The sequence below is a fragment of the Engraulis encrasicolus genome, unplaced genomic scaffold (genome assembly GCF_034702125.1).
Source record: "Engraulis encrasicolus isolate BLACKSEA-1 unplaced genomic scaffold, IST_EnEncr_1.0 scaffold_28_np1212, whole genome shotgun sequence".
In the NCBI taxonomy this organism is placed as follows: domain Eukaryota; kingdom Metazoa; phylum Chordata; class Actinopteri; order Clupeiformes; family Engraulidae; genus Engraulis; species Engraulis encrasicolus.
In genome coordinates, this window is record NW_026945577.1 from 2,235,472 (window position 1) to 2,255,644 (window position 20,173).

The following is a 20,173-nucleotide window of genomic DNA, read 5'->3' on the forward strand; positions in this document are numbered from 1 at the left end:
AAACCTAACAAGGACCCACCACAAACTCAATCCAACCTGTGTAGAATCAGCTTATCGTAAGACAAGTAGGCTACATTGGTCTACTTTTTACTCAGATAAGTTACCTGAGTTGGAAAGAAACCGTTTTTCTTTCTTTCTTTCTTTTTGTTTAAACTTTTACTTTTACTTTGTCCACCACTGCTCTAGAATATATTACTCTAGTTGCCCTGATGTGTAATTAGATAACGTGATGTATGATCTAGGTGTAGCCACAAACAGACTTAAATCCTTTAGAGCCATTTCCAAATAGGGTACAGACACAGAGAAGTCTTTTATTTCCAAATAGACTTCAATAGGGGGGTTAAAATCAGAGGAACTATTACATTTGTATCTACCCCATTAGGTACAGTGGAATGACTGGTGTAGCCTAACCTATAACTCCTCATGTGCTAGTGTTGTAAATTGACCTGCGTCACTTCTATTTAAACACCTGTGAAACTCATTCGAGGGATTTCTGCACACAGTAATATGGATCTTGTGATGAATGCAAATAACCAATCGCCTGTGATGAGACGTCACAACCCGGAACAGGTGAAATCGAAAGCAATCCGGTCTCACCTGCTGCGCGTGCGTGGCTGTGCCGATTCCAAGTTGGTAAGTAGGCCTAAATAATTACTTTTTCAAATGGAATTGACAGTTTAAGCGGTACCCTAAGTATTTTGCTTACAATGACCTGAGATTTCCAACTGTTGAAGTTGAGCTATACGGATCACTTCGGATGATGTTTGTCTTCTGTCTGAAGTTCATTAGAGAAGCGCCCGAGACTGCCGCGCCTATCCATGGGCCTAACTAGAACTACGCATAGGCTACAGTCGGAACAATCTGTATTTTGATTTCTTTAACGAAGGTTACATGGGCTAATTTACTGCCCCTTAATCTATGCCTTGGATTCAGCGTGTTTACCTGTGTACATTTCGTAAATGGACACGGCATCTTGTCAAATTAGCGAATTGAGATAGAACCGTGAAGGCAAGCCCTTGACTCTCTAAAACTTGACGACGTAATCCGAATGTCATTTCTAAAGGCACGGCAGATATTGCTGTTCCTGGCCGATCATGTAGACTGCCTATAGAATATAGATGCATTAACAGGTGTTAATGTTAACACAAAGTCTGATAAGAATGTTCCACTCAACCACGCAGGCTACCACTTGCCATGCGTCATGGGCTGAATCTCAAATGGTGCACTTGTGCACTTTAGTATTGATGTGTCAGTGTGCATGGCGTATTAGTTACGCACTGAAACATAGTGCCCGAAGTGCACAAGTGCTCCATTTGAGATTTAGCCATGGACCCGCGCAACTTTATTTTGAAGCCCTACGGACACCTGTGGTACAGACCAGAAAGCAATGTTAAGTCACTTAGGCCTACTCTGTGTGTAGGCTAAACTCTTGAGCAAGAACTTTGCAAGAGCCCCGGAATTGTTTTGATTGAATAATTGGGCCTTATGACTGTTATTATAGACTTTAAATTCACTCTCGGTTCACTTGTCACTTCGCCACCCTTTTGAACTCAGACAGGCAGATTATGCAATCAGGAACCCATCAGCATGATTTACAGTAGGCTATAATTCTGAGAGAAAGGCCTATACAGTTTAAACTGACCTTTTATTACATAGTAATGATGATGTAAATAAACATGTATGGTGAAAATGTTGGGCCTGCTGGCATGAAATTGTATGCATGCCATGCCCTGATTCTGCCCTGAGTCCGGGTAAAAGTTACCTGACTCTTGCCATCTGATGTGTGAGGCATGGGAACGCCCCCGCGTGACGTAGCCGAACGCAGCCAGATGATGTAAATCAGGTTAGGGTAAAAGTGCTCCAGTATGTAAAAATGATGATAATGATGATGATGATGATGATGATGCCTATTATTGGAGTTGTGACATACCCCTAAATGACATGCGAGTGGGCACGAACTGAATAATGTCATATGTTAGAACTGGTGCAGTTTTCTCTTCAAGATGATATGACATTTGGGACTTTGTTCTCAGGTCACTAATTTTCTTAATTCTAGTTATGACATCAGGTATCTGCTATTGAATTTGTAAAATGGCAATCTGTAAATTACCTTGAAAATGTAATACCAGCTGTTTTAAGCGTGTGATGTGCTGTTATAGAGCAGGGAAATAGTGCTCTGCCAACCAGCATTAAAAATATTTCTTTGGTGTGTGTGTGAGTGATGCTCGTTCACCTCTTAATATCTGTGTTCATTTTCTTTCTTTCTTTCTTTCTTTCTTTCTTTCTTTCTTTCTTTCTTTCTTGTGTGCAGCGTTAGGATGGATGACGCCCCAGAGGGTGGAGGTGGTGTGGGTACTAATCAGACAGGCAGATCATCATCTGCTGTGACCATGAAGAATGATGAGCCCCTTACTGAGGGACAGCAGGGTTTCAGCACCTACTGTACACAGTGAGTTCACAAAAATACACACACGCAGTAAAACATTTCTGATAGAAATTTACAGCTAATTGGTGGGGAATAATTGCCAGCTAATTGTTGTGAAATTACAACAAATTGCTGGCAAAAACAACTAGTCTGACCATGGCACTGTCCTGCCCCTGCATCCGCCCGCATCCTCCTGCCTCCATTCCCACTGCCCGCCTTCATGACGAGATGAGATGCCTTGAACATGATATTGTCCCACCTCCCCATCCTCCACCATGACTGAGATAGCATGGTACCATGATGCGACACTGCCCTTCATAATTGAGATAGCATGGTACCGCGATGCCACACGGCTCTAAGCGTATATTTCTACAGGTTCAGCCTTGCATAAGTGTGGCACAAGAACAAAATGATTCAGCACAGTGCTGTCACGGTAACAGTGGCAGTTTCCTCAAGTGGACTTTAATTTATTAAGTCATTTCAAAGGGGAATACAAAAGCAGACACAATTAGGACTTTATGGAAAAGCCTTTGTCAACAAGTCTAAATCTAATAGTTTGCAACAAACCACCAACAAACATGCTATGCTCACAATGATGGCTCACTAAAGATGAAACAACCCAACCAGTTAACCTGTCAGGCAGCCAACCAGTTAACCGGCCAGGTAGCCACGAGGCAACCAGCCAGTCAACCGGCCAGGCAGCCAGCAGTCAAACAGCTCCCAGTCAACCAGCCAGGCAGCTGGCCAGTCAACCAGCCAGCCAGCCAGCCAGCCAGCCAGCCAGCCAACCAGTCAACCGCCAAGGCAACAAGCCAGTCAACTGACCAGGCGGACAGGTTGTCAGTCAACCGGCCAGGCAGCCAGCCAGTCAACCGGCACTATGCTACCAGCCACCTAGTCATCAAACCAACCACTCAGATAGTGAAATAACTGGCCAGCTAGTCGGCTAATCAATCGATTAGCCAGTGAGTCTGGCGCTATGCTGTGCCATTCAGACAAGCAATCAAAGCAGTGTGACAATCCAGGTTTATATAGTGGGGCAAGTGAACCATGGGACCAGAGTAATCAGGCATTGGGCAGGTGCTGGCAATAATTGAGTCACGGCATGAAAGTGATTAGTAATAAAGTGAGGCAAGGTACAGATTGACAGATTGATTAGGTATAGGGTGTGACTGGCAGCAGTGAAACAAGACAGACAAGAGTTCCTAGAATGTTCCAATCATTGATGCTCCTGCTCTAGAACTATAGTTTAAAAAACAGACTGGGCTCCTAAGATAGTGTTTTAACATGTATGAGGATACAGTGTTTCTGGAATTTGCTTAAAGGAACAGACCACCCTTTTTTGATTTTCACATATTTGCAGTATTTCCCAGCATTATTCATGAATGTGCATATCATTTTCTTCTTCTTGTGCATATCATTTTCTTCTTCTTCTCTGGGGGTGGGAGTAAATATATAAGCAATAGCTTCATCCCACTCCTTTTCAGTTACACAAAAAAATGATGGTACTTGTCTTTACTTAATTGGTTGTTTATTTTCTTGTGTACATCTGAAATAATTTTTGATAGATAGATAGCACACCAGTTTTGTTTAGTAGGATGAGTTCTGTCAGTGGCGTACTTAGGAATTTGGGGGCCTAAGGCGAATTTAGCCCAGGGGGCCCATCGGCCCATTTTTTTAAACATAAAATCTCTATTTCGAATTTTTTTAAATCACGATTTTCCATCAAAAATTGAACAAACTAAAATGTGAAATTTTCTGTAATCCCATTTTCACTTTAATATGAGAGCAGAGTGATTTTTCCCCCTCACTGAAGTGTTATTTCATATGTGCATGCTTGCTGTCACCTATTTGAAGTGACGTTGGTTTGGGATTTCATGGAGGACTTTTAAATGCTGCTGTGAGGAGTAGACAGTAGTGTAGGCTATCCCAACTTTCAAAAACTAATCAAGGAGAAATTAACTGAATAAACCGAAAAGTGCGCTCTCTGCTATCAAGCGGTCGCCCTGAACAGACCCTTTGAGAAGAGAAGCGCGTGCAGTCAGGTTAAACAGAAACACAGCCTTCACACTCCCCTCGCTCGCGTGCCTGTGAAATCTAATTGAAGTAGCCAATTCCGCGCTCAATAAGCGAGTTGCCATCTTGCCTGCACTTCTCATATGTGGGATGTTGTATTTCATGGGAGACTTTTAAATGTCGCTGTGGGAAGTAGACAGAGTAGGCGACAGGTGCACACTCTTTTCTGACAGAACAGCGGTTTGCAGACGTCTGCGATTTAATCTTCGTGGACATTACATCTTTGTCACAGTTTGGATAAACTACTGAAATTTTATCCAAAGTACTCAAATTTTAGTCAATTCACGTAGTATATCTGTTTCCCTATGAAAAAAATAATAGGAAACTCCAACTTTGACCGTGAAAAAAACTGTTTGACCGTGTTCCACTAAATATAAATCGGTAGATTTTTAATATGTCATTTAGATGTAGGCTACCAAGGGATTACAAAAAACTTGGCATGATTCCTATAACAATTTGTCCCGTGTCAAACGATTGAGTTATTGACTAAGTTAGGCTTCACGCTTTCTCCCTCTCCCTCTCTCTCGTGCATGCTATAAGAAGCCGCAGCATATGATTCGAAGCATGATGTTGGATGCCTCACGTAGCCTACATGTGCTTCTTCCCCGTAGCGCCTACTAGATACTTTCGCCATTTCGTAGCGTACAGACCCGTTAAAATAGCCGTCAGGAAAACGTGTCGTAGGCCTACCCAAGCTTTCATTAACGAAGCTCTCTTGAGAATAAATACTTTTTCACGTGAGCAGGGCAAATGCGGTTTCAAATTATTAGGAAAAACAGCTTAACCACTGTGGCTAACTACATCCACTCACTTCTCATCGAAATGCTTGCGTCCTGATGTTCTCATAACAAGAATCATGATCTCAAATAGCTATCTCTCTGGGAAACGTGTAGACTATCTGTGTCAGAAATTTTTACATTTTCTTATAATCAGAGATGTTCTAGAACTATAAAGAGAGATATTTGATTCAACCACGCCAGCCCTGCAGACCAATGCGACACCTGTTTTAAATTGCGCTTTCAAAGAGAAATATGAAGGCCGAGACTTAGATTGAGCTCGTTCACGTTATTGGCTGTGCCGACAGCAAGAAATGCTGTGATTGGTCAAACGTCATTGTCAGTTGTGGAATCTCTTTCTCCTCGCTCAACCCCCACAATGCATTGCACATTACAACAGTGAATCGTAAACTGGTATACTTAATTTGTAATTGTAAAATTCTACTGTGAAATCAAGTCTTTTTTTTTTACAGTGCACACACACACACACACACACACACACACACACACACACACACACACACACCTTACTGAGGGAAAGCAGGGCTTCACCACTGAACAAGGCCTCCTCCATGCACAGTGAGTTAAACACTTTGAATGACCACACACACACAGCAGGAGAAAGACTTCCTTACACTGTAAAAAATAGCTGTTAATTTAGGGCAATTCTGCAACAGTATTCCACTGTTTTTCAAAAAAAGCAGACAACTATTGTGAAAACATTACTTTGAGTCACGTATTGAGCATGAACAGTATTGCACAATAGCAGCATTGGCCGTTGTGGAAGCAACCAAGTTGTTTTAGGCAGCAGCATTGAAACCCATTCATTCTCCACTTGTCCGTATTCGCCATCAAGCTGCAATACCACCCGAAGAACTTAAGTCATTCTCACTGGTTAAAGATTCTCTGATACGATCAAGCATGAAACAGTTCAAAAAGTGCTTGATGCAGCACAGTATGAGTAGCATATGCCTTTTGATATTGATGAAAGTGTGAATGGCTGAAACATTTTAAGAACTTGTAACACTCTTGCAACAAACAGTCCCATCTAAACCAATCTGCTAATCAGTGCCTGGCCTCACCTGAGTACTAAGGGCTGTTATGCAATTATTCAATTACGGCCTTCACCTGGCAAATGCCTGATGACTCTGGTCACATGGTACACTCTTGCACCTGTATATAAACCTGGACTATCAACACTTCAGATGCTTGCCTGCCTCCTGGCTGGCCTGCATGGCACAGCATAGCACTTGCTTGCTAACAAGCTGGCTTACAAGCTTTCATACTTTGCATTTGTGTGAATCTGATACCAATACAAGGGAGAAACAGACTAGGAAAGGCTTACATATGAGGGTAGGACACTATACATTCAGCCTTGATTATATCAGTCCGTGCAAGTCACAAAAATATGTCTGTGATGTTGTTTGAAAGCTCTTTTCTGGCTCTACAAACTATGCAAATGGCATAGAATACAACAACCTTCAGATATGAATTATGATGAATTGCAAATGTAAAAATTGAGTATCAAAATGTAACGTGTCTAAACATAGCCTGTAAGCTCATGAACAACACCTGAAAATGGTGTGTGTGGTTCTTTATTCATTTAAGAGATAGTTGTAATGAAGTAGTAATAGAGTAGTGTCAGGGACAGGGCTGGACTGGCCGTCTGGCATAACAGGCATTTTCTCGGTGGGCCCTGCACCCTCGTGTGCCCCTATTCCAGGTACTCAAAGGGTACTTATGCATCATGTACTAAAGACACAGCTGCTGCTGCTGAACACATTGGTGGAGTACAAATTGAGAGTGTAGCCATCGTTTCTGTCTTTAAAGTAAAGGGAGGGTGGCACAGGTACATAGAGAAGGAATGTTCAAATATTAAGGTTATCTTCCACACACCACGCTCTTCCGTCTTATTGGTGCGTCTCTGAAGTAATCTAGTAGTAGGGAATGGATCGCACTCAATTTTTCTTCTTTCTTGTGGTTTTATTTTATTTTATCTTTGCAGGGACTGACATGACAGACGTTTCGGCTGCACAGAGCCTTCTTCAGTGTCACAGATTCAGTCTATTTCCTGAAGTCTTTTAAAGGAACAACCTCCTTGTCACCTGTTTCTAATTGCTCATTAGAGATGGTGCAGCAGGTTAGCCTGGTCCTGACCATCCCATAATACTACCATTTCATTTCATATTCATGGTTTGGCATTTGTTTGCTCTGAAGCGATTGCAGGAAGCAGGAAGTTTGCACTCAGTTATGGTTTGAAATTATTGGACACCTCTCACCCAATCGCTGGCAGTTACTCAACAACAACATAGCGCAGACCAATGGCTCTGGCGCAGATGTGTACGTCATTGTCACGAGCGTCCTCCCCCTTTCGCCCCCACGTGGGGGGCGTATACGATTATTGGCTGTATTCTGGGGGGTACGTTGCGATCAAAATTCTACTGCTCCAGGCACTCCACAGAGAAGCACGGCCAGACTACAGTAGTGGCGCCAATCTTTTGGCGGAAGTACGTAGGATGGCTCGCGAGGCTAGCAGCAGGTGCCCCACCACATCAAGCTTTTACGCCGTTCATTAAGTGGGGTGCCCTCTGCGCCACCTGTTGGAGCATAACAGACACTTCAACCAACAACAGTGACACAAAAGATAGAGAAGGGAGCAAACATTAAAAAACAGCCTAGCCAGTTACAGAAAACAAGTTAGTTCAAAGTCCTCATTCATGCCTTTCGGGGACATTGACTGAAGATGGTACATCCAGAATGCTTCTCTTTGAAGAAGCATCTTGTCCAAGTTGCCTCCTCTTCGTGGTGTGTGTACTTGTTCAATGCCTATAGGCCTACATTTTAATTCTTGAACAGTGTGTTTTTTCTCCATGAAGTGTCTGGCAACCGGTGACGTTATGTCACCTCTTCTGATGGCTGATTTATGTTCACTTAATCTAGTTTTTAATGATCTTATGGTCTTACCCACATATGACATCTGACATGGACATTGTAAAAGGTAAATCACCTTTGTAGAAGTGCACGTAATTAAAGAGTCGATTTTATAAACTTTTCCTGTTTGATGATTTGTGAATGAATTGGTTTTTAGAATATGCGGGCAAGCCGCACAATTTCTACATGGGAAACATCCTTTTATGAAGGAAGCTCTTTTGTCCTCACGAACCACGTCAGATCTCACAAGTAGGTTACTTAGATTATTGGACCGTTTATAGGTAAATAGAGGGCGTGTAGAGAATGTATTCTTCAGAGAGGGATCTGTCGCCAAGATGTGCCAGTGTGCGTCAACAATATGTTTTATCTGTCTCGATAGGCCGTTATAAGTTAAAGCGTAATTCACAGAGAAAGGTCGCGACTGCTTTTTGGATTTCATTAAGAGTTCTGAACGCTCAGAGCATCTGACCTTCTCGTATGCCGTGGATAGTCACTGGTCTGGGCCCCGTGCGCGGAAACAATTAAGCAGCGCAGTAGACTGTTTTTTGAATTCCGCGTCTGTGTCACAGATACCTGTACAATTGGCTTAGTGGTAACCCCCTCTTAAGTGGGACGGGGTGGTGACTATCGGCACTTAAAAGTGTGCTTTTGTCAGTGCTTTTTCGAAAGACAGTGGTTGAGATTTCGTTGTTCTGTTTAGAGATAAGAACATCTAAAAAATGAATGGACTTCAGATCCCTCTCGGATGAAAACGTAATTGTAGGTGCTCGAGAATTCAGAAAGGTGATAAAATTCAGAAGTTCACTCTCACTCCCTCCCCAAATCATGAAACAATCGTCTATGTAAAGAAACCAGACCTTGACAGAACTTATAAAAGGGTTATTATAGACAAAATCCTCTTCAAACTTCCCCATAAATAAATTGGCATAGCTGGGGGCCAATGGAGTGCCCATGGCTGTGCCTTGAAGTTTTATTTTAGGTAATAATCCTTGTCAAACAAAAAGTAATTGTGTTTTAGAATAAACTCTGTAAAATCCAATATTAAATCAGCTGGAATGTCTAGAGAAGTTCGGTTTAGGAAATGATTAAGGGCTTCTAGGCCATCTTTATGTGGGATAGAAGTGTAGGCTAGAGGGAGAACACATCCAAAGTAACAAACCAGTCATTTTCATCAACTATCTGTATTGATCTCAATTTGTTTAACAGTTCAGTGGTGTCTCTTGTGAACGATGGTAACGTCTTTACCAGAGGCTGGATATGGTAATCCACAAATTCAGACACTTTCTCTGTTAAGGAGTTGATTCCTGAAACAATTGGACGGTATGGAGGGTCAGTTTCTGATTTTGTGTATTTTTGGTAGTGCATAAAGCACTGGTGTAACTGGGTGTTCATTTGCTAGGAATTTCGCTTCACGTTCGTTGAGATGTTTCATGTCTTGCCCTTGGTGTATTTTTCGGTTCAGTGCGTCTTTATATGATTGAACAGGATTTAAGGGCAGTTTTTTGTAGCAGGTGGCATCACTTAACATGTCCTTGATTTTCTGTATATATGTTGAAGTGTCCTGTAGAACAATTCCACCGCCTTTATCGCTTTTCTGTATGACTATAGACTGGTCTTCTTTCAAAGTTATTAAAGCCTCACGCTGGGATGCTGTTAAGTTTTTTGTCATATTTTTTTCAAATGTTTTCTTGTCTCCCAATAGAGTGTCAATATCATGTTCGACTATGCGGCAGAAAGTGTTCACAGATGAATTTTGTACTTGTGGCGTAAATGTGCTTTTGGGTCTGAATCTTGGTCTCTGATGCGGGTTCTCTGACGCACTTTGGTTGAAGAAGCTTTTCAGTTTGATGTTCCGTAAAAACTTGAACAGTTCAATTTTCACTGAAAATGGGTTGATTCTCGGGGATGGGACAAATGACAAACCTTTTCTAAGGACTGTTTCTTGCTCGGTGGTCAATGACTTTTTCGATAGGTTAAACACTATTTGTTCATTTTCTTGGCTGGCGTGAAGAAAGTGAGAAGGGTTCACTTGCCTCGACGCCCGCTTGCCCCTCGAGCCCCGCCTGGTGGGTCGTGGTCGTCTCCTCTGCTCTTTGTTCTGCTTCTTGTGAACCGGTCTGTTTCGAAAAAAGACACAGACGAGGAAGAGGAGGCCAGTGAAGATGTGGAGGACGTTTGGCGACGTTGATCCCTTTGAGGCCTTGGTCTCCCTGGTCGGTAGTATAGCCATTTATAGGCCCTGTTGTCCTTGTAGTCCATGGTGTCTCTTCGGAATTTTCGCAATTTGAATTTCATCATGTCATCTCGGAAACTCTTGACTTGTTCCTCCAACTTCTTCTGCATCTCCTCCAGATCTTTGCCGCTGTGGTTTTCTTCGGTCCTTTTTACGCAGTCCTTGATGGAGCTCTTCACAGCCTGTAGTTCTTTGGTTGACTGCTTGACGACGAGTAGCATCAGATTCATTGAACTGTGATTCAGAATTTCGCACCACTTCTCACAAAATTGTGGGTCATCTCTGCCGATTGCCGGTGCCTTTTCAATTCTTAATCCTCCTCACCCAGACCAGTGGCTATCCACGGCATACGAGAAGGTCAGATGCTCTGAGCGTTCAGAACTCTTAATGAAATCCAAAAAGCAGTCGCGACCTTTCTCTGTGAATTACGCTTTAACTTATAACGGCCTATCGAGACAGATAAAACATATTGTTGACGCACACTGGCACATCTTGGCGACAGATCCCTCTCTGAAGAATACATTCTCTACACGCCCTCTATTTACCTATAAACGGTCCAATAATCTAAGTAACCTACTTGTGAGATCTGACGTGGTTCGTGAGGACAAAAGAGCTTCCTTCATAAAAGGATGTTTCCCATGTAGAAATTGTGCGGCTTGCCCGCATATTCTAAAAACCAATTCATTCACAAATCATCAAACAGGAAAAGTTTATAAAATCGACTCTTTAATTACGTGCACTTCTACAAAGGTGATTTACCTTTTACAATGTCCATGTCAGATGTCATATGTGGGTAAGACCATAAGATCATTAAAAACTAGATTAAGTGAACATAAATCAGCCATCAGAAGAGGTGACATAACGTCACCGGTTGCCAGACACTTCATGGAAAAAAACAAGAATTAAAATGTATACGCATTGAACAAGTACACACACCACGGAGGGGAGGCAACTTGGACAAGATGCTTCTTCAAAGGGAAGCATTCTGTATGTACCATCTTCAGTCAATGTCCCCAAAAGGCATGAATGAGGACTTTGAACTAACTTGTTTTCTGTAACTGGCTAGGCTGTTTTTTAATGTTTGCTCCCTTCTCTATCTTTTGTGTCACTGTTGTTGGTTGAAGTGTCTGTTATGCTCCAACAGGTGGCGCAGAGGGCACCCCACTTAATGAACGGCGTAAAAGCTTGATGTGGTGGGGCACCTGCTGCACCATCTCTAATGAGCAATTAGAAACAGGTGACAAGGAGGTTGTTCCTTTAAAAGACTTCAGGAAATAGACTGAATCTGTGACACTGAAGAAGGCTCTGTGCAGCCGAAACGTCTGTCATGTCAGTCCCTACAAAGATAAAATAAAATAAAACCACAAGAAAGAAGAAAAATTGAGTGCGATCCATGTTCAAATATTAAGAAATCATCATTTGGTGTGTATAAATGAACATCTGCCTTAGTTGTGAAATGAAAAAAGTTCCAAACACCAGCATTTCAGGTGCTGTTCATGACATTGCAGGCTATGTTTAGACAAGGAACTAGCCATTTTAAAATATAAGGGTTTTTTTAGATTCAATTTTTAATTTTTCAATTTATCATAATTCATATTCTGAGGGTTGTTGCATACCGTGCACTATGTAGAGCCAGAAAAGAGCTTTCAAACAACACAGATCAGTGTCTCCAGTGCCCAGCTGTGTGCCCATGAAGAGTGACTGGTCCATGACAGAGCCCCCACGCTTCAGCAGTGGACCTCCACAGTCTGACCCAAAGGGTCATTTCACGTGAAATCAGACACTTTGGGACCCGACCGACCCAGATTTCAATCATACTTGGTGTGCCTTTTTAGTAGCAAGGTAGCACCCCAGAACTGCATTGGTTTGAATCTGACACTAATATTAAGGGAGAAACAGACTAGGAAAGGTTCACATGTGAGGGTAGGACACTATACATTCAGCCTTGAATGTATCAGTCAGAGTGAATTCGAGACGATTCGTCTAATGAATTGTTGAGAGGGGACCATTCGAACAAAACGTTGGACCATTAGTAGAAGGCATGGGGCGTTTCGTGCAGTACCTGAGGATTTTTCGTAGAAGACCTAAGGACGTTAAGTTCAATCCATGCAGACCTTTCGTGTAACTGGGCAGATGTTTAGTTTAGTCTGCCTATTTTATTAGCCTATTATTTTTTATATTTTATCAAACTTGTGTGCCTACCACCACAATGCAATGAAAACAAAAATCGAACCATGTAGAACCATGCGTGTGTCTCTATTTTTTAAAATTAATTATTCATTTTAGTTCAGGCTGCTTTTTTATCATTAGGCCTATTTTATAGCCTATTTTATATATACTATATTGTAACGGACTGCCTCTGCCTCCTCCGGAGTGAGATAACAGCGTTACCCCCTGTGAACTACACGTGCAGCCTATAAAATGGAGTTAATTTCAAATGGCGGGTGAGACTGTCAGGAAGCAACAAGCCGAGAGAGCAAGAGAGAGGGAACCATGAAGTGTGCGCCAAGATCACCATTCGCAAGAATCGCTAAAGCCAGACATTGATGTGAGCTGTTCCAAATTGAGAGGGTTTTGCAAAAGTGCACTACTAAACGTAAGAAAAGATATTCGTTGTGTTGATATGAATTATTTCTAATGTGTTGGTCACTGATTTTTATTCATTTTTGGAAAGGTAACGGCAGTCTTGCTGCCTGGCTGGCGCCCATCTCATAACTACAGTCGTTTGCACCACTACAATATCAACGAAATGTTTTAAAATTTAGCCTACGACATCAATTTAAAGGTAGGCCTAAGGGATAATGTATTGTCCACACATGACTATAAGAAAATGTTTCCCTACGGGGCGAATAACACCCCCGACGCCGAAGGCGGAGTGCTGTTATCTCTGAAGGGAAATGTATTTTCCGTAGTCACGTGTGGACAATACATTATCCCGCTTATCCCGCCTTTACCAACATTATAAAGCATACATAGTTAACCATAGTTTATAGCGTGCGCAAAGAAAGATAGTTCGTGGAACGCTCATAATTTAAACAGGTTAACAAGCAACATGGTTTGGCTACTTTCTAACTTGTTACAGCCACATTGCGCTTCAAACTGTTTGCAGGCTGCCTCGTTCACCGTGCGATATCTACTAAACCCGGGTTCATAACATGATCATTTCTATCTAATCGGCACAGTATTCCAGAAAAAAGCATAGACAACCCAAACGCTGATGTGCGCCCTGACCATCATCATTAGCCTATCGACCCTGATACAGGCAGAGCCTATCAAAGGGCGTTGAACACAATGGCTATGGACCTTTTCAGTAGGCTATGGTTGGGGAAGTAGGGCCTGCGTCGTGATTCACCGTTGGTGTTTGTATCAGCACGCCAAAAGTTACCTCACTAACGTTAATGATGTTCTTTGCTGAGTAACCTAGCCAAATACAGTCCCAGGAAAAAGTTTGTACACCCTTTGAAACTTCTTACATTTCTGTCAAAATTGATCATAAAACATGGTCTGATCTTCCCGGAAATCACAAGAAGGAACAACCAGAGTCTGCTTTAACTAATTCAACCCAAACATTTACATGTTATCATATTTTTATTGGTCATAAGGCCATAACATTCACAAGACAGCAAGGCAAAAGTAAGTACACCCTTGCATGAAATAGGTTTTAACCCTAAGTTAGTCGCAATAACCTCAACCAGATGTTTCCTGTAGTTGCAGATCAGATTAACAAAACAATCTGGATGTATCTGGTCTCCCTCTTCTTAAGAAAACTGCCTCTCGTCAGCAAGGTTTGTGGGATGTCTGGAGTGCATAGCTTTCTTGACTTCATGCCATATAATCTCAATTGTTTTTTTGTCAGGGCTTTGACTGGGCTATTCCAGAATGTGTATTTCATTATTATAAAGCCATTCTAAAGTCGATTTGCTTCTAAAGTATGGGTTGTTGTCACATTTCAGCACCCATCCTCTTGTGTGCTTCAACTGTGTGACAGACAACCTCACTTTTTTCTGTAAAATATCTCGATAAACTTCTGAGTTCATTGTTCCACTGATAATAGCAAACTGAAAAGGGCCTGAGGCAGCAAGGTAGCCGCATATAATGATGCTCCCGCCACCATACTCAAAGGTGGAGATGATGTTTTGGTGAAGGTGTGGTTCTCCAGTTCTCCTCCAAACATGGCATTGTGTGTTCCAATGAACAATTCAACTTTGGTTTCAACGTTTATCTACAGAATTTTTTGCAGTAATTCTATGAAGCATATAAATGCTTTTTTCGCAAACCTCAAAGGTGCAGCAATATTTTTTTGGACAGAAACCCCATTAATTTTAGATTGGCAGAATGAATCCCATTTTTAGCTTTTCTTGGTCACATCTCCTCTTCTGAGTATGGTGGCGTGAGCATCATTATATGCGGCTACCTTGCTGCCTCAGGCCCTTGACAGTTTGCTATTATCAGTGGAACAATGAACTCAAGTTTATTGTGATATTTTACAGAAGAAACGTGAGGAAGTCTGTCACACAGTTGAAGCACACAAGAGTATGGGTCCTGAAATGTGACAACAACCCATACTTTAGAAGCAAATCAACTTTAGAATGGCTTCATAATAATGAAATACACATTCTGAAATAGCCCAGTCAACGCCCTGACAAAAAAACAATTGAGATTATATGGCATGAAGTCAAGAAAGCTATGCACTCCAGACATCCCACAAACCTTGCTGACGAGAGGCAGTTTTCTTAAGAAGAGGGAGACCAGATACATCCAGATTGTTTTGTTAATCTGATCTGCAACTACAGGAAACATCTGGTTGAGGTTATTGCGACTAACTTAGGGTTAAAACCTATTTCATGCAAGGGTGTACTTACATATGCCTTGCTGTCTTGTGAATGTTTACATCTTATGGCCAATGAAAATATGAAAACTTGTAAATGTTTGGGTTGAATTAGTTAAAGCAGACTCTGGTTGTTCCTTATTGTGATTTCCGGGAAGATCAGACCATGTTTTATGACCAATTTTGACAGAAAGGTAAGAAATTTCAAAGGGTGTACAAACTTTTTCCTGGGACTGTATATCCAGATAATCGTGAATTATGCAAAATAAAGTATTGCCATTCTAGGAGCGATAAGGAGAATGCCGCACAGGCGCGGAGAAAGGGTTCCTTTGACACAGAGAATGCTCTGTGTGGCTGCGCGCATGCAGTGTTTAGTTTGCAGGTTTCAGGCAAATAATGGTGATCGATACGCCCTAGGTCCATAAGACTAACAGTAAAACAGGGACAATGACAAAAGGGATGAATTGCTTGAGGAAATCAAAAGGGACAGAGCGAAGTTATGACAACAAATTGATGTGCACCATTATGCAAGGCTACATGTAGTTATGATGGGTTAACCACTCAGTTACCGTTGCATTAATAATATGTATGATAAAGATGACTTCAGCGCAGGATATCAGAAATAAACAAGACAGCGCAGATGGCTTTTAATTTTTAACATGGCCACATTGGTCAATACGGCAATGCCTATTAGGCTATTTATCATGAAACCTCAAATCGGAAGTAGCCTTATCTTGTACCCAGCACTTTTCAAACCTTACTCGGGTTTATGGTAATTGTCCGGGCCAGCACTTTTGAAATCAAACGGACGCCCTTGCCTGCATGACATGTCATTTGCATGATAAGAGCACGGACGATCATGGACATACGATGGTACACACATAGCCACACACGCACACAACACGGTTCAGTTCAACGTTTATTGACCAGCAAGCGAGCAGCGCAGTACCAGCTGATTTGCTCTGGAATCTCGAAATGAAAACTGACTTTTCTTGGGAAAAGTGTTGCAAGAACATTGAACTCATTTAGTAGGCCTATCATTGTGCCAAGCGTTAACATTAGGCCTATGACAAAAACATTATCGGGGAGGATTGAGGATAAATCTTACACGTTTCCTTATTAATGGAAAATTAATTCCATGCTAATTCCAAGTATTCAAGAACCTAAACAATATGTAATTGCTCCACAGTTCAAGGGTTAGGCTATGGATATTGACACCTTTCCTCCGCGATCGCGGATAGCCCCCACCTTTGCGCTTCTCATCTGGCTGTCACGATATGGAACGATAAGAGACAGTTCAAGACAAGCGGCATGACTGCAATTGTCAATACAGTAGCCTAAAAAACTGTTAACTGTTCAGCGGTGTGTAGTCAAATTATCACAGCGGTGGTAGATGATTTTATGAAGACCTGGAGGACAAAAACCAACAGACACAATTGCTGAGTGCGTATGCAGTATTTGTAACGAATGATTCTCCTGCCAGGATAGCGTTGGACTACAGAATAACCCATTTACATGTTGAATGTTGAGAGGAGGCATTTTGAAAAGTCGAAGACCTATTCACGAGGATATCATAGCTACCTTTCCTTGTCAATGTCCCATGCACTACAAAATATTCCAGAACCTCATCTGCGAAAGCTTTTTTTTTAATGCGGTACACTTCAAGCTTCACAAAACCCACTGGTTAACAGCAGGTTTTACGCACACATTTCGAAGCGGTTAATCACAGATGCTGCTCTCTTCCTTGCTCTCCCTTGCACCCCAACGTACACTGGGTTTAATACACCCTGCAATACTGGCAAACTATTATTCAATTACCATTTCATTTGTTCATGCAAAGACGCGGCGGAGAGAGAACGCGCTCCTGTGCAGTGTTAACGTAGCGATTTAACCTCTCTCTCTCTCTCTCTCTCTCTCTCTCTCTCTCTCTCTCTCTCTCTCTCTCTCTCTCTCTCTCTCCTGTAGCCATGGGCTTAACACAGGTGCATGGGTTCTGTAATGTTTTCAACACTGTTAGGACCTATATTGTTTTCTGGCTCATGGAACTATTTGTTGTCATTCAGAATCAGAAACATCAAAGTATCGGGAGACAGCTTTCTCTTGTTGCTGGTGCTTCGCATCTAAAAAGTTACCGGAAAGTCAGAAAACTCGCTGCATGACAATGTGCTCAATGGTCAATAGCCTACTTCTAGATGCACTATAGTCTATAGCCTAGACGCGCGATGCTCTGATTCAAAGCGAGCACAAGGGTCAATAGCCTACTTCTAGACACATTAAACCGCACTGCTTTGATTCAAAGCGAGCAGGAGGCATTTTGAAAAGTCGAAGACCTATTCACGAGGATATCATAGCTACCTTTCCTTGTCAATGTCCCATGCACTACAAAATATTCCAGAACCTCATCTGCGATAGGCTAAACACAATTTATCCAACAAGCTTGTGGATAATATTGCCACCTTTCCCCTCTCCTGCGGTAGCCAGTTGCCTTCTCAGAAGAAGCAATCTGAATCGGAAAGAGAGCGCACTGTTCAAGACCCGCGGCAAGACTGCAATTGTCATCTGGTTCGTGGTGTCAACCTTCAGCCTAAACGGTGACAGACCTTTTTTTTTAATATAAGATAGACCTACCTTATTCGCAGCAGCCAAAATCAGTCAGACAATAAGTGCTTAACGAGTAGTGCAGGGTAGCGAATGCTCTTCTATCAGGGTAAAGTTTGCAATTGGAGAGGGGTGATTGAAGGGCTAAATTAAGTCCGAAATCAAAATGATAAAAAAAATACGGTCGATTTATTTACAATACCCTACATGACAGAAAGAAAATGTGTAGGGGGTCAACTGAAAATACCCATAAACTGAGGACTATAGGCAACATCAAAGTAAAATACAAACACGAAATCAAACAAAGCTTTTTTTTATGTGGTACACTTCAAGCTTCACAAAATCCACTGGTTAACAGCAGGTTTTACGCACACATTTCGAAGCGGTTAATCACAGATGCTGCTCTCTTCCTTGCTCTCCCTTGCACCCCAACGTACACTGGGTTTAATACACCCTGCAATACTGGCAAACTATTATTCAATTACCATTTCATTTGTTCATGCAAAGACGCGACGGAGAGAGAACGCGCTCCTGTGCAGTGTTAACGTAGCGATTTAACGTCTCTCTCTCTCTCTCTCTCTCTCTCTACTGTAGCCATGGGCTTAACACAGGTGCATGGGTTCTGTAATGTTTTCAACACTGTTAGGACCTATATTGTTTTCTGGCTCATGCGCGAACTATTTGTTGTCATTCAGAATCAGAAACATCAAAGTGTCGGGAGACAGCTTTCTCTTGTTGCTGGTGCTTCGCATCTAAAAAGTTACCGGAAAGTCAGAAAACTCGCTGCATGACAATGTGCTCAATGGTCAATAGCCTACTTCTAGATGCACTACAGATTCAAAGCGAGCACAAGGGTCAATAGCCTACTTCTAGACACATTAAACCGCACTGCTTTGATTCAAAGCGAGCAGGCTGTGCTTGGTCCCGCCTCTCTGCCCGCAGATGGGAGTAAAGTAACGGCGTAAAAGTGAAAAAAAAGCTTCTCAAATATTGTCTAGATAATTGTCAAAAAATGTAAGGGCGTAAACGTAAATTGTCAAAAAATGTAACGACGTGAAAAAAAGCTTCTCAAATATTGTCTAGATAATTGTCAAAAAATGTAAGGGCGTAAACGTAAATTGTCAAAAAATGTAACGACGTAAACGTTAAAAAACCAACAACATAGCCCTACCAGTTAAAATGAGTAAGTACATTTTATTTATAGATTTACATGTTTAAATCAACAAAAAACAAAACTTAACAGCTGATTTAGGCTACATATTTAAATAAACAAAACCCTTAAAATGAGCATTAAAAAAGCTGATTTACATTTCTAATATAGGCAGGCTGAAGAAAACCCGTTAAAATGAGCATTAAAAAAGCTGATTTACATTTCTAATATAGGCAGGCTGAAGGGACGTTTAGTTGAAACCTAAGGATCTTTAGTTCAATTTTAAGGACCTTTCTTAGGCTTTTGCGGTAGACGGAACGTCCTCGACAAAAGATCCCCTGCCTTATACGAATGGTCCAACGTTTTGTTCGAATGGTCCCCTCTCATGAATCCATTCGACGAAAAGACCTGTACCCGTCAGTGTTAGTCACAAAAAGATGCCTGTGGTGTTATTTGAAAGCTCTTTTCTGGCTCTACATATTACACAATCAGCTTGGAATACAACAACTCTCAGAATATAAATTATGATAAGTTGAAAAATTAAAAATTGAATATCTAAAAAAAATATATTTTAAAATGGCCAGTTCCTTGTCCAAACGTAGCCGGCAATGTCATTAGCAACACCTCAAATGCTGGTGTTCGGTTCTTTATTCATTTCAGAGAGAATTTGACTCACAAAAATGGCATCATACAGACCACTTACTAATAATATGGTAATACCATAGTAGCATCACATGACAAAACAAAAACAAAACAAAAATGGTCAGTTTCCATGGTCCCAGGTTTCAGAAACTAAGGCAGATGTCCATTTATACACACCAAATGATGATATGTGAATTTTTGAACATTCCTTCTCTGTGTACCTGTGTCATCTTCCCTTTACCGTACTTTAAAGAGATAATCAATGGCTACACTCTCATTTTGTACTCTACCAGTGCATTTGAGGCAGCAGCTGTGTCTTTTGTAGATAATGTATAAGTACGTCCCGTTGCAGTTACAGGTTCCACTACCAGAAGCACATCCTGATGATCCATGACAAGTCTATCTGGTCTGAAGGGAAAAGTGAAGGATGGAGATGGTCCATGAGGATGCAGGAAGTTCAGTTTCACCTCTCCAGTGCTCGGCATACATTCCTCAACACATGCTAGCCACCAGT

At 41.7% G+C, this 20,173-nt stretch overlaps 1 protein-coding gene across 1 annotated transcript in view; it reads left to right on the forward strand.

Moving 5' to 3' along the window:
• The first annotated feature begins 588 nt into the window (after positions 1-588).
• LOC134443149 (NACHT, LRR and PYD domains-containing protein 12-like) overlaps positions 589-20,173 on the forward strand; it is a 343,863-nt gene continuing 324,278 nt past the window's right edge. Inside the window, exons 1-2 of the mRNA XM_063193056.1 lie at positions 589-633; positions 2,312-2,449. Coding sequence (XP_063049126.1) covers positions 2,319-2,449 — 131 coding nt within the window. The 5' untranslated portion in view covers positions 589-633; positions 2,312-2,318. The remainder of the gene's footprint in view (positions 634-2,311; positions 2,450-20,173) is intronic.